This window comes from Corylus avellana, chromosome 7 (genome assembly GCF_965113065.1).
Source record: "Corylus avellana chromosome 7, dhCorAvel1.hap1.2, whole genome shotgun sequence".
NCBI classification, from domain to species: domain Eukaryota; kingdom Viridiplantae; phylum Streptophyta; class Magnoliopsida; order Fagales; family Betulaceae; genus Corylus; species Corylus avellana.
In genome coordinates, this window is record NC_142496.1 from 24591839 (window position 1) to 24616156 (window position 24318).

Here is a 24318-nt window from a genome sequence, read left to right on the forward strand (position 1 = left end):
TATATTGGATGAGTTTGGTCTACTGACCATCGATGTCTAGGAAATGAGACTTTACCCATTTGAGATTGAGATTTGTTCAGTTTGTGTCCATTAAATACAACATTGCAACCAACGGTCACATCAATCACCGGTTGGGGCATGCAGGACAATCAGAGACGGAGGGAGGGAGCTGGTCCCCCACTTCCTAAAAAAAAAAATTTTTTAAAGTTGTAGATTGTTCGAGATCTGCTCTTCTTGAGATGGTAGATTAATCAATCATAAAATTTAAAAAAGCACGTGTAAATTGTAATGTTTATTCACGCCCTTTTTCACGTGTCCTCTTATTATATTGGATGAGTTTGGTCTACTGACCATCGATGTCTAGGAAATGAGACTTTACCCATTTGAGATTGAGATTTGTTCAATTTGTGTCCATTAAATACAACATTGCAACCAACGGTCACATCAATCACCGGTTGATAAAGTGTCACTTTTACTGAAAAATGGGTTAATAAAGTATTATTTTTCTAAATTATAAGTTGATAAAGAGTGAGTGTATGTTGCTTGCTAATTTTACAAGAAAGAAATTAAATAATTATGCAATATATGTTACGAAATTAATGAACTAGTTTTTTTAAAAAAAAATTTCTTGAGTAATGTATCATTGTTATTTCATTTAAAAATTTTAAATTGCGTGACATCATATATATATCATTAGATGCAATAAAATAAAAAGGAAAAACTATCTTTTGCCCCCATGAACTACAACGCATTTTTAGTTTACCTCCATAAACTACCAACTGTTACACCCGACTCCTATGAACTATTATTTTGTGCTCAAAACTCTCATTCCGTCAATCAAAGGCCCCTTCCGTCAGTCAAAGGCGTTAACTCAGATGGTCAAAGTGACAATGCGTTGTAGTTCATGAGGGCAAAGTGATGGATAGACTGTCTGAGTTAACGCTTTTGACTGACGGAATGGGGGTTTTGGGCACAAAATAGTAGTTCATGAAGTAGGGTGTCACAGTTGGTAGTTCATAGAAAAAAAGTATCAGGACGTTGTAGTTCATAGGGATAAAAGGTAGTTTATAAAAATACTTGCTATATATAAAATGCATCTTCGATCTATATTTCAAGTGAAGTAAAGAGCATCTGTAGTGATTTCTCTTAAGCATGGCGGATGATCTATCCACGTTATGGGAGAACTTTTCACTGACGAAGGAGGAGAATGTGGAGCTATCGATCGACAAGGTGGAGTTGCACGACGGGGTCACTTTCGGTCAAGTATGCGTGTTGGGGAAATTGCTGGCGGACCGCTTGGTGAGTAAAGAGACGATCCGTTCATCTCTCATGCAATTGTGGAAGCCGGCGGAGAGCTTTATGTTCAGAGTCTTGGGGGATAATCTATTCTTGATTGAATTTGCAAATCCTAAGGATAAGGAAAGAGTCTTGGAGGGGAGACCGTGGGTCTTCGAGGGAAACCTTGTTGAGGACTATGATGGAATTAAATCACTATCCCAATATAAATTTGACAAGGCAGCTTTCTGGGTGAGGATGATAAATCTACCTTTAGCTTGTATGGGCAGGGAGATCGGTCGAAAAATAGGTGCATCTGTGGGTGTGGTCGAAGTGGTCGATATTGATGCCAGAAGGATGGGTTGGGGAGAATTCCTTCGTGTAAGGATCCTCATAGACTTGTCGAAACCTCTTCTGAGGGGTCGGAAAATAAATATTGAAGGTAAGGCTACTTGGATCACGTTCCAATATGAACATCTCCCAAAGTTTTGCTTTCAATGTGGAGCAATATGTCATGGCAAAACGGGGTGTCCTCGGAGAAGCACTTTTCGACAGAAGGATACAATTGACTATGGGCAGTGGCTTCGGGCTCCTTCTCCCACTAGACGATCTGAGCGGAGTCACAGTAGGTTCCAAGCAAAAAAGGGACCTGCTAATTCAGCTTACCACACTATGGATGGGATTCATCATCGAGGGAGAAGGGGGAGTCAATCGGCCGGCGACGGAGAAGGTGGGGACGACGAGTCTCTAGGAGCGGGGAGTTCAAAAGTGCATTTTCGGAATAGAGGATTTTCAAGCGAAAATTATGGAGAGTATCATGGAAGTTATTGCGTGAGGTATGGAGAAATGGGAGAAAATAATGGAGGATCTGATTATGGAAAGCGACAGAAGCTTTCAAAAAAAGATTTTGGGGATCCAGCTAGAATGTCTGATACGTTGGAGAGTGATTCTCGGTTCACTAGAATGGAAAGTGTACGTGGCATCTTTAAGGAAAGAAAGCTGGCCAATTTGTATGAAGAGGCCACAATGCATGGATCGCCAAAGGAGGGTGCTGCATATGTATTTGGGCAGCAGCAGGAGCTGTCTATGGGTCAGCGGATTTCTCACAAGAGCCCAAATGGGAAGACGGGCCCACTTATATCTGATGTGGAAAAGTCAATGCAAGGGAATAATCTGGGCATTAATGGTTTATTGGTGGGTCGCACGAATAGTCCAGAGATACTTTTATCGAAAAAGAGAGACCATAGGGAACTTGATTTGCCCATAGAAAAATGCACCAGTCTAGTAGAGGAGCCACGAAAGAAAAGGAACTCAAAAGGAGAAATAAAATTGTCGAATGTAGTAGCAAAGGTTTGCAAATTCTCTTTGGCTAATACAACTAATGGTTCGGGGATGGCGGAGACTACGGTGCAGTCCCGCCGACTGCAATGAAGATAATTAGTTGGAACTGCCGATGGCTTGGGAACCTTCAGACAGTTAGGGAGCTTTGCAGGATAGTGAAGCAAAAGAAGCCCACAATGGTTTTCTTAATGGAAACCAAGTTACAAAAAGAAAAGATGGAGGTTATTCGGTGTAAGCTAGGCATTTCTAACATGTTTGTGGTGGATTGCGTGGGTAGGAGTGGTGGTTTAGCCTTGTTTTGGGGCGATGGAATTTTTGTGGATATTCAGAATTTTAGCCAACGTCATATCAATGGCTTGGTTAAATTGTCGTGTGAAGGAAATCCATGGAAATTTACTGGCTTCTATGATCATCCCGACGTATCTTAACGGGTTGAGGCATGGGCATTACTCAAATATCTAGCCCAAATGGACCCTACTCTGTGGGTCTGCATCGGAGATTTTAATGAAATTGTGACAACATAGGAAAAATGGGGTGGGAGTGGTCGGCCAAATAGCCAAATGGCAACTTTCCGGCAAACTCTAGAGACTTGCGAACTTTCCGATCTTGGCTATCGGGGTCCAAAGTTTACTTGAAGTCATTGTCAAGAAGGTGAACTTCTTATCAGGGAACGGTTGGATAGAGGGGTGGCAAATTCCGATTGGAGGGAGCTTTTTCCGAACGTTGAGGTAATGGTAGAAGCCATAATTTGCTCCGATCATGCCCCGCTTACTTTATGTTTGTTTGGACATGGAGCGAGTGGGCATGGACGGACAAGATTTCGATATGAGGAGAGGTGGATATTGGAGGAGGGGTATACCGATATAATTCAGCAGGCCTGGGGAAGTAGTTTGAATGGCGGTATTGGTTGGGAAGGAATTGGGACCAAAATTGCATGCTGTCAACAGAAGCTTTTACGTTTGCAGAGGAGTTGCAATGGGGCAATACCGGATCAGGTTGCTGCCTTACAAAAGCAACTAATTGATTTACAAGGTCGGGTAGGTGTGGAGGTTAGCGTGGAGACCAAGACCGTGCAATCAAAACTGGAGGTATTGTTGGATCAATCCGACCTTATGTGGAGGCAGCGGGCAAAAATTGAATGGCTGCAGGGTGGAGATCGCAATACAAAATTCTTTCACGCCTGTGCAAATTCTCGCAGAAAATCCAACCTTATTTCCAGTATTTCAGACACAGAGGGGCAGCAATTTTCTTCGACAGAGGAGGTAGAATTGGCTTTTGTTAATTATTTTAATTGCTTCTTTACTTCTGGAAGTGTAGGTGATATGTCTCCATGTCTAAAACCGCTGGAACGACGTGTGACAGATGATATGAATAATACTTTGCTGCAAGCTTTTACTATTGAGGAAGTTGTCGGTGCTCTTCACAATATGGCCCCATTAAAAGCTCCGGGTTCGGATGTATTTACTGCGGGTTTTTTTTTCAGAAGAATTGGAGTATTGTGGGGAGGATATTTGTCAAGCGATCATTGGTACTCTTAACTCTGGTAGTATGCCTTCTTTTTTAAATTTGACAAATATTGCTCTTATCCCGAAAGTGAAGGATCCTACTTGTGTCACTGATTTTAGTCCAATAAGTCTCTGCAATGTTATGTATAAGTTGATTTCCAAGGTTCTTGCGAATAGATTGAAAAAAAATTCTGCCCAATATTATTTCGCCTGTCCAAAGTGCTTTTCTTCCAGGGAGACTAATCACTGATAATGTGTTAGCTGCGTATGAGACTCTTCATACAATGCATACACTGATGACGGGGAATAAGGGTTTCATGGCGGTCAAATTGGACATGAGCAAAGCTTATGATTGGGTGGAATGGAGGTTTCTGGAGGCTGTAATGTGTCGGATGGGTTTTGCTCCGCGATGGATACAACTCATGATGATGTGTGTCACCTCGGTTCAATATGCAGTTTTGGTGAATGGGAAACCATGTGGGCAGATTAAGCCGGAACGGGGATTGAGGCAAGGTGATCCGTTATCACCTTATTTGTTTATTATATGTGCAGAGGCTTTGAGTGCTATGGTGACGAAGGCTAATGGTGATGGAATTTTGACGGGAGTTCCAACCTCTAGAGGTGGCCCTCGGATAAGTCACTTATTTTTTGCAGATGATAGCCTGTTGTTTTGCAGGTCTAGTCTATCTCAGTGGGATGGTCTTACTAATATATTGAGGCTCTATGAAGCAACTTCTGGTCAACGCCTTAACAATAACAAGACTTCCATATTTTTTAGTAGCAATACCCCATTGGAGGTGAGGGAAGCGATTGTGGAGATAGCTGGGATACCTTCATCTCAACGGTATGATACGTATTTGGGGCTTCCCGCTTTGGTGGGCAAGTCCCAAATGGCAGCTTTCAAGGCCATTACTGATAGGGTGTGGAAAAAATTACAAGACTGGAAAATTAAATTTTTATCCCAGACTGGTAAAGAGGTCCTCCTAAAAGCAGTGGTACAGGCTATACTCACCGATTGTATGAGTGTTTTTCGTCTCCCGCATGCTCTATGTTTGGAGATAAATTCACAAATGCAAAAATTCTGGTGGGGTCATCAGGAGAATAAATCCCGAGTGCATTGGATGAGTTGGGGGAGTTTGGGTCTACCAAAAGAGTCCGGTGGCATGGGATTTCGTGACTTTACCCGTTTTAATAAGGCATTGTTGGCAAAACAAGCTTGACGATTGTGGTCTCAACCGGATAGTTTGGTGGCACAAATCATGCGGGCGAAGTATTATCCAAGGAGCTCAGTTGTGGATGCAAAAATTGGTCGAAGACCGTCGTTTGCTTGGAGGAGTATTTTGAGCTCTTGTGATTTGCTTCGGAAAAGGCTCGTATGGCGAGTGGGAAATGGTGAAAAAATTCGAATTTGGAAGGACATGTGGCTTCCAAATCCATCTACTTTTCGAGTCCTATCATCTCCCAAATTACTGGACCCGGATGCAACAGTTAACAAGCTTATAGATGAAGATTCAAAGTGGTGGAATGTGCATCTTTTGGAGAGCCTTTTTTCTAAAGAGGAGGTAAGGTTGATCCAAGAAATCCCGATTAGTAGCACCAATCAAGGGGATTCTCTTATCTAGAAGGGCACCAAAAATGGGGTTTTCTCAATTAAGAGTGCCTATTATTTGCAAAAGGAGATACTATCAAGGTCCCTGGCCGAATGCTCTTCTAGGGGGTGGTTAGTGATATTTGGAAGAAAATATGGACTTTGCCGGTTCCAGCTGTTGAACGGAATTTTCTATGGCGTGCATGTAAAGAGATTCTCCCAACCCGTGAGAATTTATGTAGAAGGAAAATTATCACGGATCCTCTCTGTCCAGTTTGCGGTTTAACAGTGGAGTCTGGGTTTCATATTTTGTGGCAGTGCCCTTCCGCTATGGACGTGTGGAGTATGGGTAGTAAAAAATTTCGAAAGAGTTTTTTTACTGGCCCGGATTTCAGGCAAGTGGCCGAAGCTATGTTTAACAAATGTGATCAGGAGGAGTTGGCACAATTTGCAGGCTTGGCTAGGAGGATTTGGCTGAGGCGTAATGAGGTTGTCCATGGTGGCACTTTCTCTCATCCGAGTATCATCTTACAGCGCACAAACACTGCCATCCAAGAGTTCACGACGGCCCAAAAGCGGAGGGAGTTGCTCGATTATCCCGGTGGAAATCAGATCGTGGAGGGCTGGCAGGCTCCGGCACAGGACTGGTGCAAAGGGAACTGGGATGCAGCAATAGAGAGGACCACTGGCCGGCTGGGGTTGGGTGTTGTGCTTCGGGACTCGAATGGAAGGTTCTTGGCGGCAAGATGCGAGATGAGAATGGGTTACCTAGCACCGGCAGCAGCTGAAGCGCAAGCAGCTCTCCTTGCTATCCAGCTCTGCCGAGAGTTGGGCTTTATAAAAGTGCATCTAGAAGGTGATGCTAAGGGAGTGGTTGATGTTGTCAATTCTGGGAACGTGGACACGAGCTGGCTGGGACACGTAGTTGAGGACATTAAGTTGGAGTTGAATTCTTTGGCACACTGGAAGTTTACTTTTGTTAGGAGAAAAGGGAACCAAGTAGCCCATTGCCTTGCTAAATTTGCTGTGCTGAACTGTATTACAGATAGTTGGAGTGCTATACCTCCTACATGTATTAGTGATTTGTTGGTGCTAGGGCAAACAGCTCTAGTTGCTTGAAGTTTCTAATGAAAAGTCGCTTATTTCTTCAAAAAAAAAAAAGTGAAGTGAAGAGCAATTCAAAAAAAAAAAAAAAAAAAAAAAGAGAATCTTTGTCCAGGAGAAAATCGGAGGGGTAAAATTGTCTTTTAAAAAATAAAATTACAATTTTGCCCCTATATTTTATAATAAGCTGCATGCGTAATATTTATTTGCTTGAGTTTAATATATATCTGGTGCAACGTGGTGAGGTGTCATGGATGGTTGGAATTTTAGTTGGAGAAACCCACGTGAATCCGTGATGCTGGTGGCTCTGTGGAGGAAGATTTGGCTCCTCCTCCTCCACACCTACATATTATCTACATTCTCAAGCAGCCGGTTGATTAATTAATTGATTGATCCTGGGAAATCTTAACATGATTTGTCATTTTCATTAACCAGTGAGATAAAACAATGGTCCCAAACATAAGTACAGCCGGCCAGCTTGTAAATTAATTTAATTAGCATAATCCGAAGATCAAGTTTCTTTACATTTTAATTTACAACACCTTCGAAATTGGACTCTTACAAATCCTCACTTTCTTTGTGTTACACAATTTTCATTTTAATGGCATTGAGACAATGGATCTCATTAAGGGTCTAAGAGCCTGTTTGAGTGTGTGTTTGACGGAAAAAGTTTGTTTTAAGAAAAAAGTACATATTTGGTAAAAAAAATTGAAAGTACTTTTAATGGTCTAAAAAACCTAAAAATGTCGAAAACGCATTTTTGGCGAAAACCTAAAAATAAAGCTTTGCTAAAAAGTATTTTTTGACTTAAAAACTATATTCCTCAGACAAAATCCCAAACATGCTATAATCACTGATCCAAAAATCTTTAATTAGATTGTTGGGTACGTACTAATTTGGGATCGTAACATTTTTATCAAGTAGGGGAATTCAGAAATGTGGCAGAGTTAGAAAAGGAAAGTAGAAGAATGTTGGGCTGAGCCTAACTTTCCGAGTCAATTGCTTTCAATTCCCGTTGAAATGCCCATCGTCACCTGCTACTCCTACCTAACTTTAAAAAGCACCGAGGGGTAAGAAATAAACAAGAATATCACAACAATGGCAACAACTTCAAATGCAGAAACTTTTCTGTAGCTTACTGGTCCCGAGGGCCCCTCGGATGTAGGTGAGAATGGTCGAACCCCTCCTTTTGTTTTTTGGGCCTTGTTGTCAAGTTTAATGAACGCCCAAAAAAAGGGTATAGCATCCCATGCAAATATATTTCTAAGTATTTTTTGGTATCTCAATCCTCAAAAGCAAGAGAGAGTCAATGGAGGAGGCCGGAGGGGGCGTCGCACGATTTGGGGAGAGTTATTTGGTGAAAGGAAATGAGGGACACTTTCAGAGTTTTGATTTTGACGAAATTTTTTGGCATGTTAGCAATGCTACTTGTCACAATTAGCCTTGAAATTTAAGTTGTCACGAATTTAGATATCTTAGGGTTTACATTCTCTTAGTTATTACTGTTAAGTATGTTATATATATATATATATATATATATATTGGATTATATATTGTTTAATATAAGAAAATGATAAAATTTATAATTTTGATAGCAATGTTATATACTACTTCTCTATTTCACCCCATTCAACTAAGCTGATATGACTGTGCTCATCAACTTTTGAATTAAGAACTGATAAAATAAAGATCTTATCAGTTAAGTTGAATGAGGGTAAAATGAAAATGCAATATTTAACATTGAGAAATAATCTTATAAATTAACTATTAGATTTGTGGACTTATGTAGACTCTACAAATATAATAATTGATTTATTGAATTTGTAGAAAAATATAGACAAATTATTGACACAAAAAATTTCTCTACAATTGTCTCAGCATGGCATAGAGTTGAATGGCTGGGCTTGAGGATAATGGCACATTCTTGGACTTGACAACTAAGGTGCTGCTTAGTTTGGGCTTGTGCCATGTGGACTTATTGGACTTAGTTTCAGGGCTTGGGTTTGTAGAATGCTTAAACCCATTAGCTCTCAAACTTGATAGCTCTACCATGGGTCCATGGCCATGGGGAGCTTATGACCTTAGAAAAAGACAAAAGGTCATTAACTATAACAAAAGAAAAAATTTGACCCCGAAAGAGTAGCTTAATAGGTATAAGATAAAGTTGGGTTGAAGAACCCAATTTCTAAAAGGGTCCAAGTGTTTTTTTGCACATATGAGAAGCACTTTTTTTTTTTACTAATCTTATTAAAAAGGCACGGGAGAGGCACATAATATTTTGGGATAATTACATTTTCTCTCCATGAACTATAACACATTTTCACTTTGCTCCCATGAACTACCAACCCTACCGCTTGACTCCCATGAATTACTATTTTGTGCCCAAAACCTCAATTTCATCAGTTAAAGGCGTTAACTCATACGTACTATCTGTCACTTTGCCTCCATGAGATGCAATTCATTATCACTTTACCCTCATGAACTACAAATGCATTGTCACTTTGACCGTCTGAGTTAATGCCTTTAACTGGCGCAATAGGGGTTTTGAGTACAAAATAATAGTTCATGGGTCAAATAATAGGATTGGTAGTTCATGGAAGAAAAGGTAATTACCCTTATTTTTTTTTAAGAAAATATGTACTGTTCACACACTAAAGGATACATGTTACTTTTAGAGACTGAATTTGAAAAAAATTCAGCCTATCCAATTTGTACAAAATTGGAAAAGAAAAGGAAGTTCCTTCCACCCCTCCTTTCTTGAAAGTTATTTTCTTGGTTTCTTCTTCCTCTTATTTTCTTACCCACTTTCTAGAAAACCAAACATAATGCATGTAGATGGTTGTGAAATTGTGTAATTTTATTTCTCTTCCTTCATCCTTATACGGAAATTATATCATGATGGGCGTGTGCCTCATTACCAATTTCAATCAAAGTTTTTCTTAAATAATCAATCATTTTCCCTGTCCCCTTATTAAAAAGCAGCCATGACAAATAATCAAATCAACTTGAGGTGGATCAACAAATTTGAGCTACCTTATTAAAAAAAAAAAAAAGCTACACTTGATTAGGTCTCAAAAGTGCATTATAGCAATTAAGCCAAAAGTCTTAGATACTAAGAGCCTGTTTGAAAAATAGAATTTTTAAGTCAAAAAGAGCTTTTGAGCAAAAACTTCATTTTTAAGTTTTTTTTTTTTTTTTTTTTTTTTTTTTTTTTTTTTTTCAAACGGACCTTTTGAGTGTTAAAAACACATTTAGGCCACTCAAACACAATCTCAAACAGACCCTAAGAGCCTGTTTGAGATTGCGTTTAAGAAATAGAGCTTTTAAGTTAAAAAAAGCTTTTGGGCAAAAGCTTTATTTTTAAGTTTTTGCCAAAAGTGATTTTTTGTCATTTTTATGCTTTTTAGACCATTGAAAGCGTTTTTAATTTTTTTTATTAAATGAGTAATTTTTTCTTCAAATTAACTTTTTGAATGTTAAAACTATTTTTAAGCCTCTCAAACTTAATGCCAAACATGCTCTAAATTATTTATTTGTCATAGTTCGAATAATTTTTTCAATTGGCTGGTCGAATTATGTGTTTTGGGGTATTATTATTATTATTATTATTTTGTTGGTTGAAAAATTGTTATGATTTGACTTAAAAGAGATTTTTTTTTTTTTTTTTTTTTTTGCATTTTTATGAATGTTTGTGTTCTAGTTTTCTATTAATATTTTTGTTTTGAAATTAAAAAATAAAAGGCATAAAACAAAAAGTTTAATAAATGAATCCATATACTTTTTATATAGAGACAGAGTACCTCTCGTAATCCAAAAAACTAATTTCCTTAAATTATAATTTATTTATTTTGGAAGTAGAGGGCACGTTATCACATTATAGAGTAGATATGCCATTTGATTCTATTTCTATACGTAAAAGACATTGAATCATATTCCGACTGTTTTTCTTTTTTAAGGGCCCGTTGCGTTTATAAAAATTGCGTTTTAAAAATCGCTACTTTTTAAAATCGCACAGGCGTTTGATAAAACATGTTAAAAAGTACTTTTTTATCAATTGAGTGTTTGGATAACATTAGCATATAATTGCGGTTTCATGACCAAATTACCAATAACGACGAATGAGACAGAGAGGATGAAGAAAAAGAAAAAGAGAGAAATGAAGGGTTTTAATATATTTTAGGTGGGTATTCTTGGTATTTTTTTTCATTCCCGCTCTAAAAAATGTAACTATTGTGTCAAATATATTTTTAATAGAAATCGTGATTTTGTTTTAAATTCGCACTTTTTCAAATAAGCACCATCTAATCAGCTTATGGAAATCGCAGATTTTTTTACAATTTTAAAATTTGTGTTTTAAAAATCGAAATCCCAAACACCATAAAATTGCGATTTGGTTTAAAATCGCAGATTATTTTTTTAAAAACGCACTCCCAAACGCACCCTAAATATTGTTAAAAATAACATAACCGATTGAGAATTATATATAATTTGAATATTATCTTTCCCTTTTGAATTTCTAATTCGCTTTGGATGAAACTAACCAATCAAAAAGGTATATAACAAGAAAATAATAAAAGTACAATTTAAATCCAACTTTAACCCAACTTTTATCTTAAGTATTTTTTTAAAAAAAGAAAACTGCATGTGGAGTATAGAAAGCTTTAAACTAGAGAGAGAGAAAAATTTGGTCTAGAAGTTAAGCCAAAGTTGAGTTTAAATTGTGAAAAGTCGCTTATTTCTTCAAAAAAAAAAGAAAAAAAAAAGTGAAGTGAAGAGCACTTCAAAAAAAAAAAAAAAAAAAAGAGAATCTTTGTCGAGGAGAAAATCGGAGGGGTAAAATTGTCTTTTAAAAAATAAAATTACAATTTTGCCCCTATATTTTATAATAAGCTGCATGCGTAATATTTATTTGCTTGAGTTTAATATATATCTGGTGCAACGTGGTGAGGCGTCATGGATGGTTGGAATTTTAGTTGGAGATACCCACGTGAATCCGTGAAGCTGGCTGGCTCTGTGGGGGAAGACTTGGCTCCTCCGCCTCCACACCTACATATCATCTACATTCTCAAGCAGCCGGTTGATTAATTAATTGATTGATCCTGGGAAGTCTTAACATGATGTCTCATTTTCATTAACCAGTGAGATAAAAACATTGGTCCCAAACATAAGTACAGCCGGCCAGCTTGTAGATTAATTTAGCATAATCCAAAGATCAAGGTCAAAACTTTGAAGTTTCTTTACATTTTAATTTACAACACCTTTGAAATTGGACTCTTACAAATCTTCACTTTCTTTGTGTTACACAATTTTCATTTTAATGGCATTAAGACAATGGATCTCATTAAGAGTCTGTTTGAGTGTGTGTTTGACGGGCTTAAAAGTGTGTTTAACACTTAAAAAGTTTATTTGAAGAAAAAAGTACCCGTTTGGTAAAAAAGATTGAAAGTGCTTTTAATGGTTTAAAAAGCCTAAAAATGTTCAAAACGTACTTTTGGTGAAAGCCTAAAAATAAAGCTTTGCCAAAAAACGTTTTTTTACTTAAAAACTCTATTTCTCAGACAAAATTCCAAACATGCTATAATCACTGATCCAAAAATCTTTAATTAGATTGTTGGGTACTAATTTGGGATCGTAACATTTTTATAACGTCAACGATGACCCATTTTATTAACGTTCATCCTATCTGATTGTATGTGATTAGTGATAATTCCTTTTTTTTTTTCTTTTTTTTTTTTAGATAACATAGACATTCTAGTACAGTGAAATAACGAAGGAGACTTCAGAAATGTGGCAGAGTTTGAAAAGGAAAGTAGAAGAATGTTGGGCTGACCGGCTGAGCCTAACTTTCCGAGTCAATTGCTTTCAATTCCCATTGAAATGCACATCGTCACCCGCTACTCTTACCAAACTTTAAAAAGCACCGAGGGGGAAGAAATAAACACGAATATCACAACAATGACAACGACTTCAAATGCAGAAACAGTAGGCTAAGCCCATTTCTGTATCTTATTGGTCCCTCGGGCCTCTCGGCAGTAAGAGAGAATGGTCGAATCACCCCTTTTGTTTTTTGGGCCTTGTTGTCAAGTTTAATGAACGCCCAAAAAAAAGGTTATTGCATCCCGTGCAAATATATTTCTAAGTATTTTTTGGTATCTCAATCCTCAAAAGCAAGGGAGAGTCAACGGAGGAGGCCGGAGGGGACGTCGCACGATTTGGGGAGAGTATTTGGTGAAAGGAAATGAGGGATACTTTCAGAGTTTTGATTTTGATGAAATTTTTTGGCATGTTAGCAATGCCACTTGTCACAATTAGCCTTGAAATTTAAGTTGTCACGAATTTAGATATCTTAGGATTTACATTCTCTTAGTTATTACTGTTATGTTTGTTATATATATTGGATTATATATTGTTTAATATAAGAAAATGGTAAAATTTATAATTTTGATAGCAATGTTACATACTGCATCTCTATTTCACCTCCATTTAACTAAGCCGATATGATTGTGCTCATCAACTTTTGAATTAAGAACTGATAAAAAAAAGATCTTATCAGTTAAATTGAATGAGCGCAAAATGAAAATGCAATATTTAACATTGAGAAGTAATCTTACAAATCAACTATTAAATTTGTGGACTTATGTGAACCCTACAAATATAATGATTGATTTATTGAATTTGTAAAAAAATATAAACATATTATTGACCCCAAAAATTTCTCTGCAATTGTCTTAGCGTGGCATAGAGTTGAATGGCTGAGCTTGAGGATAATGGCACATTCTTGGACTTGACAACTAAGGTGCTGCTTAGTTTGGGCCTGTGCCATGTGGACTTATTGGACCTAGTTTCAGGGCTTGGGTTTGTAGAATGCTTAAACCCATTAGCTCTCAACATGATAGCTCTACCATGGGTCCATGGCCATGGGGAGCTTATTACCTTAGAAAAAAAGACAAAAGGTCATTAACTATAACAAAAGAAAAAATTTGACCCGAAAGAGTAGCTTAATGGTATGAGTTAAAGTTGGGTTGAAGAACCCAATTTCTAAAAGGGACAAGTGTTTTTTTAACATATGAGAAACACTTTTTTTTTTTTTTTTTTTTTTACTAATCCTATTAAAAAGGCACGTGAGAGGCACATAATATTTTTGGGATAATTACATTTTCTCCTTATTAACTACAACACATTTTCACTGTGCTTCCATGAATTACCAACCCTACTGCTTGACCCCCATGAATTACCAGTTTGTGTTCAAAACCTCATTTTCATCAGTCAAATGCCTATTCTGTCAGTCAAATGCGTTAACTCAAACGGTCTATTAGTCACTTTGCCCCCATGACATACAATTTATTGTCACTTTACCCCTATGAACTACAATATATTGTCACTCTCACCGTCTGAGTTAATACCTTTAACTGGCGAAATGAGGGTTTTCGGTACAAAATGGTAGTTCATGGGGTCAAGCAGTAGAGTTGGTAGTTCATGTGGGTAAAGTGAAAATCTGTTGTAGTTCATGGAGGAAAATGTAATAAACCTTCATATTTTTTTAAGAAAATATGTACTTTTCACACATTAAATGACATATGTTACTTTTAGAGACTGAATTTGAGAAAAATTCAGCCTACCCAATTTGTACAAAATTGGAAAAGAAAAGGAAGTTCCTTCCACCCCTCCTCCTTTCTTGAGAGTTCTTTTCTTGGTTTCTTCTTCCTCTTATTTTCTTACCCACTTTCTAGAAAACCAAACATAATGCATGTAGATGATTGCGAAATTGTGTAATGTTATTTCTCTTCCTTCTTCTTTATACGGAAATTATATCATGATGGGCATGTGCCTTATTACCAATTTCAATCAAATTTTTTCTTAAATAATCAATCATTTTCCCTGTACCCTTATTAAAAAGTAGCCATGACAAATAATCTAATCAACTTGAGGTGGATCAACAAATTTGAGCTACCTTGTTAAAAAGAAAAAGAAAAAAGACCTACACTTGGTTAGGTCTCAAAAGTGCATTATAGCAATTAAGCCAAAAGTTTTAGATACTAAAAGTCTGTTTGAGATTGCGTTTGAGAAATAGAATTTCTAAGTCAAAAAGAGATTTTGAGCAAAAGCTTCATTTTTAAGCTTTTGCCAAAAGTTTTTTTTTTTTTTGGGACTATTTTTAGGCTTTTTAGACTCTTAAAAGCGCTTTTAATTTTTTTACCAAATGAGTACTTTTTTTTACTTTTTTTTTTTTTTTTTTTTTTTTTTTTTTTTTTTTCAAACGGAGTTTTTGAGTGTTAAAAGCACTTTTAGGCCACTCAAATGCAATCCCAAACAAGCCGCGTTTAAGAAATAGAACTTTTAACTTAAAAAAAGCTTTTGGGCAAATGCTTTATTTTTAAGCTTTTGTCAAAAGTGTTTTTTTTTTTTTTTTTTTGTTGGGGGTCATTTTTAAGCTTTTCGGACCCTTGAAAGCACTTTTAATTTTTTTTACCAAACGAATATTTTTTTCTTCAAACCAACTTTTTTTAATGTTAAAAGCACTTTTAGGCTTATCAAACGAGTATTTTTTTGGACTCTTGAAAGCGCTTTTATTTTATTTTTTACCAAACGAGTACTTTTTTATTCAAACCAATTTTTTGCATGTTAAAAGTACTTTTAGGCCCCTTAAACGCAATGCCAAACATACCCTAAATTATTTATTTGTCATAGTTTGAATAATTTTTTCAATTGGCCGGTGGAATTATGTGTTTTGGGGTGTTATTATTATTATTTTTTTGTTGGTTGAAAAATTGTTATGATTTGACTTAAAAGCGATTTTTTTTTTTTTTTCACAGTTTTATGAATGTTTGTGTTCTAGTTGTCTATTAATATTTTTGTTTTGAAATTAAAAAATGAAAGGCATAAAACAAAAAGTTTAATAAATGAATCCATATACTTTTTATATAGAGACAGAGTACCTCTCTTAATCTAAAAAACTAATTTCCTTAAATTATAATTTATTTATTTTGGAAGTAGAAGACACGTTATCACATTATAGAGTAGTTATGACATTTGATTCTATTTCTATATGTAAAAGACATTGAATCATACTGTGACTGTTTTTCTTTTTTTAAATATAGTTAAAAATAACATAATCGATTGAGAATTATATATAATTTGAATATTATCTTTCCTTTGTATTCCCAATTCGCTTTGGATAAAACTAACCAATCAAAAAGGTATATATAAAGGAAAATGATAAAAGCACAACTTAAACTCAACTTTGACCCAACTTTTCTCTTGAAGTTAAAAAAAAAAAAAAAAAAATGCATGTGGAGTAGAGAGAGCCTTAAACTAGAGAGAGAGAGAGAGAGAAGTTTGGTATAAAAGTTAGGCCAAAGTTGAGTTTAAATTGTGGCTGTAGAAAAAATGTATTATCAAGGCACAACTTTTTAGTACAACTTTGACCCAACTTTTTTCTTATTATTTTTTTAAAACAAAATAAAAAATATAAAAAATTTCTGAAGCAATAAAACATCTTATGTGATTCTTTTTTTTTTTTTTTTGGTATTTTTTTTTTAAAAGATCTTTTTCTTCACAAAAATGGTCATTTTTTTTTAAAAAAAAAATTCATTATTATGAAAAAAAAGACATTTTTTTTAAATAAAAAAAGGATCACATAGGATCTTATTGTTTAAGAAATATTTTTTATTTTTTATTTAAAAAATGACAATATAAAAAAAAGTTGGGCTAAAATTATGTAAAAAAGTTGTGCTTTTATCATTTCTTTATAAAAAAAAAAAAGAAGAGAAAATTGGCTATTGATTTGTTGAAGATTTTGTTTCCTTAAAACACAAGTCAAATCGCTCGTTAGAAAAAAAATATCACTTTTAATATATATATATATTTTGAGAAAAATAAAATAAAATTAATCCATAGCTTTTAAAACAACTCAAAACTAATCCATAAAATTTTAAGAAAAAAAAAAAAAACTATTTTGAGACTAATTTCGAATTTATTATTATTTTTTCTATTTGCGTATAAATAAAAAAAGAAAACTGAGAGCGACATAAAGCGCCCTAACCCGGGAGACAAGTACAATGGTCGAATGCCATGTCATCACCTAGGCATGCACTTCCTTAAACGCTACGATGCCCGAAACGCACCGGTTCAAGTCACTCCCCTCTCTCGTGTATAAATCTCTCCCCTCGCCTTCTTTCTTTCCCTCTCTCGCTTCCCCTCTCTATTTGCAGAGGAAAACAAAACCAAAAAAAAAAAAAAAAGGAAATCCTCACCGTATTAGAAGAGGGAAACCCGTAGCTTTTCCTTCCTCTATACATTGGATCACAAACCTAACCCTAACCCTAAGAACCTATCTTTTGTTTGTTCTTCTTCTTTTTTTTTTTTTTTAAACAATTTATTTATCAAACCTTCTTTTTTTCGAGTTTATTTTTCTGAGATACCAATGGCAGCGGCGATTTCGGCTCCGTTGGCTCCCGTGGTGGCTTCTCAGCCTGCGTCGGCGGAGGCGATGCACGCGAACCTGTCGCTGTACGTGGGGGATCTGGACCCCAGCGTAGACGAAGGGAAGCTCTTCGACGTGTTCGGGCAGGTGGGTCAGGTGGTGTCCATTAGGGTTTGCAGGGATCAGAATCGGCGGTCCTCTCTCGGCTACGCTTATGTCAATTACGGCAACGCTCAGGACGGTTCGTAACTGTTCCATCCCCCATTGCCATCGTTCTCTCGTATTCAATTCTTTCTTCTGTTTTTTCCTAATCGTTATGAATGTGTATTTGTATGGATATGCGGGTTTTTTTAATCGGTCTCTGATATTAGTGTTTGGTTTTAAGTATCTGACCATTGTGTTTGGGTTTGATCAATGTTTGTTTTGCCTTTGTAAGTTTGAAGCTTGTGTGTGTTTTATGTGAACTCGCGTTTTTTGGTATATTCTGTGATTGCATATTTAACGTGTGATTTTGTTAGAATTTTGTGTTTGTTTTGTAAGCATGTGTGTTTTTTTTTTTTTTTTTTGGGGGGGGTGGGGGGTCTTCTAAATAGTACTACTTTTTTCAGTGAATTTTTATTCGTTTGTATGTTTCTTAAATTTAATATTTTTGTTTTTTGGTTTATGTTTTCGTAATTGTCTGGATATAGTGACACTGATATGATCAGTGTATGCTTTGGTTTTGTAATTTTGGAGCTTTAAAGGTTGCCTTTTTAAGGTAGATTCTGTGGTTGCATTTTTTTTAATGTGATTTTTATGAGAAAAATTGTTTTAAGTCTTTTGAAAAAATTCTCTTATCTTTTCTTTTAGGGAATATTTTGTAGTTTGATATATGAATCTTATCTCATTGAAATAAATTGGTTGTAATTAATTTGTGCTGGCAATTAAGAAAGAAAGAAAAAAAAAAAAAAAGAATATTTAAATGTTTTGTTTTTATGCCTTTATTATACAAAAGCAGTCTTTAGGAGATTCTTGCTTTTATAAATTTGTTGAGTCTTGGACCTGAACTTGATTGTCTTTTTTCGTATTTAAGATGAATTGTAAAAAAATTAATATGTACATATTTCTATAACTGTTTTTTTAATTATTTTTTTGATCATGGATTCTGCACACAGAAAAATAATCTTTGGTATATGGGATATGCTCTATGCAGTTCATTTATTTGAAGGAATGAGTTTCCTAGATCTTGTCATGGTTATTAACTTATTATAGTGCTCTATGCTTTACTCTTTTTTTTAACCTAATTATAGTCAAGTGCCAATATTTTCCACTACTTCTGTAATTCTGAAACAGGCTTAGTTGACCACTGAGCTTCTGGATCAGTGCTTTTGAACTTTCATCTATACATTCATACATTTATGTCTATTTGATACAAATACGAAAATTTAAGGTAGATTTATCATGTTAAATTCTATGCATTTGTTTTCAAGAATCAAATTTTTAGATTTCTTAAAAAAGGGAAAAAATCATATTTAGGCCCTAGCTTTTCATATGATTTGAATTTAGTCCTTGGGTTTCTAATTTTAAAAATATTGTCCTTATGTTTTGCCTAGGTTTTAAATAGGTTCCCCTTTCACTTTAGTGTTGAAGTTAACAGTTTGTCATCTATCATGTGTGTCTCATTTGTCATGCCAATGTCCATGTTAATGCCCAATATCAATGCAATATCATAAAGTGTCAAATTTTCCATAGAAAAATAAAAGAAAAAACAAAAAACAAAAGACCCAACTTTAAAAACAAAAACCATCTTCATCATTTAGCTGCATTTTTACAAGTTAAACATTCACAGATTCAAGTCCATTCTCATGATCAGCTGAAACGAACACTTTTTCTTCCTTTGATGTCAAAACATTTTTATCGCTCAAGCATCCTTGGTAGACTGGATTCGTGGAGCAAATGGTCCACTTCCTGGTGGAGAGTCACGAGCAGCAGAAACTTTGTACCTCTTATAGTTTGGTGGACTAGTACGAAGGGAACAATCACCATTTTCTATGAGTAGCAGAATGACTACCAAAAAACAAAGGAGAACTCGAACTCTGAGATTTTGGTTTCTCGGGTCATGCTGAAATACCAAAACACTAAACACAGGAATGAAAAAAGAAAAGACCTTCATCCAGACCATATAACTCTGGTTACAAAATTAAACCAATGTTCCACTAGCTAAATAATCCTTACCGTACCTAGTGACTCACTAAACTGCAGAGAAAATTAAAACAAAAACAAAAATCATTTGGGGTGAGTTGAACTCCATTCGGGCTAAACACGGATGCTAGCGTGTCAAATGAGATACACACGGCAGATGAGAAATAGTTTACGCATGGTAAAGTGATAGAGGGACCTATTTAAAACTTTGGCAAAATTTGAGGACCTTATTCTTGAAATTGGAAACCTAAGGATTAAATCCAAATTGGATGAAAAATTGGGGGCTAAATATGATTTTCCCTTATAAAAATTTCCTTCGTGTTTTAATAATCTGATCAGGCTTTAACAACAATTGTGTGTGATACTTGTTTTGTTTGTCATTATTGTTTTCAAAATTAATTTTTGCAGACAAGCTTAGTGACCCTGATCTGGTTACTTAAATTGCAGCTGCTCATGCTATGGGGGTTTTGAATTTTACTCCTATCAATGGGAAGCCAATCAGGATTATGTTTTCTCATAGGGATCCTAGTATCCGAAAAAGTGGATATGCCAACATTTTTATTAAGAACCTGGACACATCAATAGATAACAAGGCATTGCAGGACACTTTTGCTGCTTTTGGGGCTGTACTTTCTTGCAAGGTGGCAGTCGATAACAATGGTCAGTCGAAAGGTTATGGATTTGTACAGTTTGATAATGAGGAATCTGCACAAAATGCTATCAGACAATTGAATGGCATGCTAATAAATGATAAAAAGGTCTATGTTGGACTTTTTATTCGACGTCAGGAAAGGACTCAAGCAAATGGATCACCTAAGTTCACTAATGTTTATGTGAAAAATTTGCCTGAAACAACTACTGATGAGGACCTTGAGAAAATTTTTGGCCCCTATGGTGTAATCACTAGTGCAGTTGTTATGAGAGATGCAAATGGGAAGTCTAGATGTTTTGGTTTTGTAAACTTCCAGAGCCCAGATGCTGCTGCTGCTGCAGTTGAGAAGTTGAATGGGGCCACTGTTAGTGATGAGAAGATTTTATATGTGGGGAGGGCTCAAAGTAAAGCAGAAAGGGAGGCACAGCTGCGGGCCAAATTTGAACAGGAGAGAATTAGTAGATATGAAAAATTACAAGGTGCTAATTTATATCTGAAAAATCTTGATGATGACGTAAATGACGATAAGCTGAAGGAGTTATTCTCTAATTTTGGAACAATTACGTCATGCAAGGTATTTATTCTGCTCAAGTGAAGTAAATTTTCCCCCTACTGTCCTGGCTGGTCCTTAGTCGGACATCTCTCCGAGTCAATTATGATCATTGTTTTCAAGTGCTAACATTTAGTTTGGCTTTGTTTTTATATAATTCTTTTAGGTCATGCTTGATCCACAAGGTCACAGCAAGGGATCTGGTTTTGTGGCGTTTTCTACACCAGAGGAAGCTACTAAAGCTGTGAGTTATTAGTTCTTTTTTCTAGGGCTGCTTTGCAGACCCTCCTTTTGCACCTATTGCTCACCCAGTCTTTATCTCAAGCACGTGTCAATTGTTTTTCTTATTTCTTGTTCAGTTGGATGAAATGAATGGAAAGATGATTGGACGGAAACCTCTTTATGTTGCTGTGGCCCAGCATAAAGAAGAGAGGAAGGCTCGGCTTCAGGTGATTTTTCTTTGTACATATCTTGTTGGTCATATTGGAAAAAAAATAGTTCTTCATTTTGAAAGTGCAGTTGGTGCTTGCTCATTTTTGTGCACCTTTGATGCCAATGTTTTAAGGTAGGTCTTAACTGAGGTAGTTGTCGGCTGAAAAAGGGTGCCTGCCTTTTGAATTTGCAGTCAATCTTGCAACTTTTTGTTTTTAGGAAAAAATACACTTTTGAATTTGCAGTCAATCTTACAACAATTTTTGTTTTTGTTTTTGTTTTTTTTTTTTAAATATTTTAAGGGCATTTTGGGAATAAAAATTCAAAATAGTCTCGTGTGGCATATGTGACTATTTTTCCATCCATTTTAATGCCAATTGTTGACAGAGGAGTTTATTTGTAACAGGGTGGTATTATTTGAAAGTCAAGTGTCACTTTTTAAAGTTTGTTGGTCTAAGTGCCAAAGGGGTTGGTAGTTTAAAAGGTGTGAAGTGTAATTTCCCCTTGCTTTTATTATCACAGAAGTAGTGCTGGACACACTGTAATTGCTAAGCATTTATGTAAAATTAGATTTTGAATCTGTCTTCCTGTTCAAATGTGTATGTCTTTCTTTGCCAAGTTGTTAGTGCCGGAGCGGACAGATTTTTGGACCCCATACTTTTTGGTCTAGGAGTTCTTGATTTTCTTGATCTTTTTGTCTTTTTCTGGTTAGGTGTTGTTTCTCTAGCTTGTATACTTCCTGTGTACTTGGATGTATGTAAGTTGCAATAAAAAACAAGTTTGCCTTTTGCTGCTTATCATGAAAGAAATTGGTGACATCACTTATATTCTCATTCTGTCAAATGTGTCAACCCTGGCGAATGACAACTTTAATTATCTGTGTGTTTTCTAGGCACATTTTGCTCAAATCCGAGCACCTGGTGGCATGGCACCTTTATCTCCAGGAATTCCTGGATTTCATCCTGGGGCACCTAGATTTGCCTCGCAACATATGTATTTTGGTCAAAGTAACCCTGGTATGCTCCCCCCTCAGCCTTATGGCTTCCAGCAGCAACTCTTGCCTGGAATGCGCCCAGGTGTTGCCCCAAACTATGTTGTATCATACCACCTTCAGCGGCAAGGACAGCCAGGTCAGCGGATGGGTGTGCGACGAGGTGGAAACCTTCAGCAAGTGCCACAGCAGCAGGTCATATGATTAACCTTTTTTCTTCCTCTTTTCATTTTTCCCTCTTTATTTAGGTTCGTCACATTTTATCTATCTAAAGGTCACATTATTGCTTATTGGCTGTCATGTCACTGAACATTTTCTTTTTACTCAAATACATTTTCTTTTAGAGCTTTGAGATTGCATGGGTCTCTCACTATATACAACTAGGAATTTGCTTTGATAGAGATCAAATAACTAATTGTAAATCTTGATTCAACTTTTCTTTTTTTGGGAGGGGGTGGGGTAGTGAGGGGCTCGATTTTTATATTTCCTCTTAATTTGTTAGTCAAGTGATAGAAACACAAAACCAAAAATTTTATAGATAGATTGAAGACATTTTTATCAGTATTCATTTACTCATCCTGGGTGCTCATTTGGGTTTTATTTATTTATCTTTTCATAGTCTAAATTTGCGGTTTTGTATTTTCTGATGTTTTGTAAATATAGTTTAATAACTTGCTATTTGTATCATGATGACTTCGCCGAGCAAGATAAATGGATTCATCCATGGATAGTCTTTAGAAGCTTTGTAGTGTAATGATTCGTTGTTCACCCCTAATATTTCTTCATCCGCTTCTCAAATTCAGTTACTTCAGCGTAACTCTAACCAAGGCTTCAGATATATGGGAAATTCTCGAAGTGGCATGGATGCATCTGTTCCTCAAGGTGCTGTGGGTCCAGTGATGCCATTGTCTTTTGATGGTTCTGGAATGCCAGCGACTCCTATTGATGTCCAGCGACCTGGGCAAATGCATATGTCAGCACTTTTATCATCTTTGGCTTCAGCTAGCCCAGAGAATCAGCGAGCTGTAAGTTATTCTTCTCTTATATAATGCTTATGAGATATGATTTGTTAAGGATTGTTGTTTGACTTATTGATAGCTAGTTGTAGATTATTGTTGCAATCGTCTTTTCTTTTGCATGTTTTTCTTGTATAGTCCCATGTATTGGAGTTTGTCCTTTATTGCAATTTCTATTACTTCAACACACACACACACAAAACACAGATGATTTGTTTAGGGTTTAGAGATCTTGAGATTCCAATGAATATGTGCCTTTATCACTATTGATTGCTTCTGATTTTAAGCACCCCTCCATTCAACAATTCATCAGTCAATCAATAACAAAGGCCATAATGGTCCCTGTTCCAGAAAGGGTTATCTAAATGGAAATAGTTAATTCTAGATTGGGGCCTATAAATAAAATATTAAAACGTCTATACTGAAATGACTTATTGAATATGGAATTCATTAACTGTGGAAGGTAATTGTTGTACTTATTGTTTCTTAAAATCACAGACGCTGGGTGAACACCTGTATCCCCATGTGGAGAAGCTTGAGCCCAACAATGCCGCAAAAGTGACTGGGATGTTGCTGGAGATGGACCAATCAGAGGTAATTCATCTCTTAGAGTCTCCAGATGCCCTGAAGCGGAAGGTGGCTGAGGCAATGGAAGTCCTTGTTAAAGCTGCATCAGAGTCTGGTGTTAGTGATCAGCTTGGGTCATTGGCACTGAATGCTTAAACACAACGGTTTTTTTAAGGGTAAATACATTATATGTGTTTGTGAGCCCATGTTTTACAGGGCTTGACGAGCTGTCATTGTTTCCGGGTTTTTCTCCAAAATTATTGGTTTATTTAGCGGGGTTATATGTGGCATCTTCATTGCTGGAATTTTTTAGGCTGCAGAGTTGGCATGGATGGGATTTGAAGACCTGAGATTCTTAGGATTTTTTGACAGTACTTTTCCGTTTCCTTTCTTATCATTACTATCTTTATTATTTATGACATATCTGACAAATTAAGTTGGGATTTTGGTAGAACTTTTTTGATCTCTCTTCCTCTTTTGTTGGTTGACTGTTGTGGGGTCGCCACCCCAAACCTTGATATGTGATTCCAGTGAGATCTACTTGAGAGGCTGATGCATGAATTAATTGACCCAAGACAGCCCTTTGCATATGGCACTATTTGCTGTATTATTGATCCAAGTCTGGAATACCAGTTTTTTTGTGTTCATTGAAATGGTTACCACTCTGGAGCTCATTATCATATCTGTTTTATC

At 36.1% G+C, this 24318-nt stretch overlaps 2 protein-coding genes across 2 annotated transcripts; both read left to right on the forward strand.

Moving 5' to 3' along the window:
* The first annotated feature begins 5380 nt into the window (after positions 1-5380).
* LOC148584710 (uncharacterized) lies at positions 5381-6828 on the forward strand. The gene is made up of 2 exons (XM_088518587.1): positions 5381-5683; positions 6028-6828. Exons 1-2 carry the CDS (start codon positions 5381-5383, stop codon positions 6826-6828), a joined length of 1104 nt encoding a protein of 367 aa, XP_088374713.1.
* A 10195-nt stretch (positions 6829-17023) lies between these two features.
* Positions 17024-24229, forward strand: PAB5 (poly(A)-binding protein 5). The gene is made up of 7 exons (XM_059597545.2): positions 17024-17477; positions 19865-20643; positions 20786-20863; positions 20979-21068; positions 21944-22237; positions 22846-23067; positions 23557-24229. Exons 1-7 carry the CDS (start codon positions 17237-17239, stop codon positions 23779-23781), a joined length of 1929 nt encoding a protein of 642 aa, XP_059453528.1. The 5' UTR covers positions 17024-17236; the 3' UTR covers positions 23782-24229.
* The last annotated feature ends 89 nt before the right edge of the window (positions 24230-24318 follow it).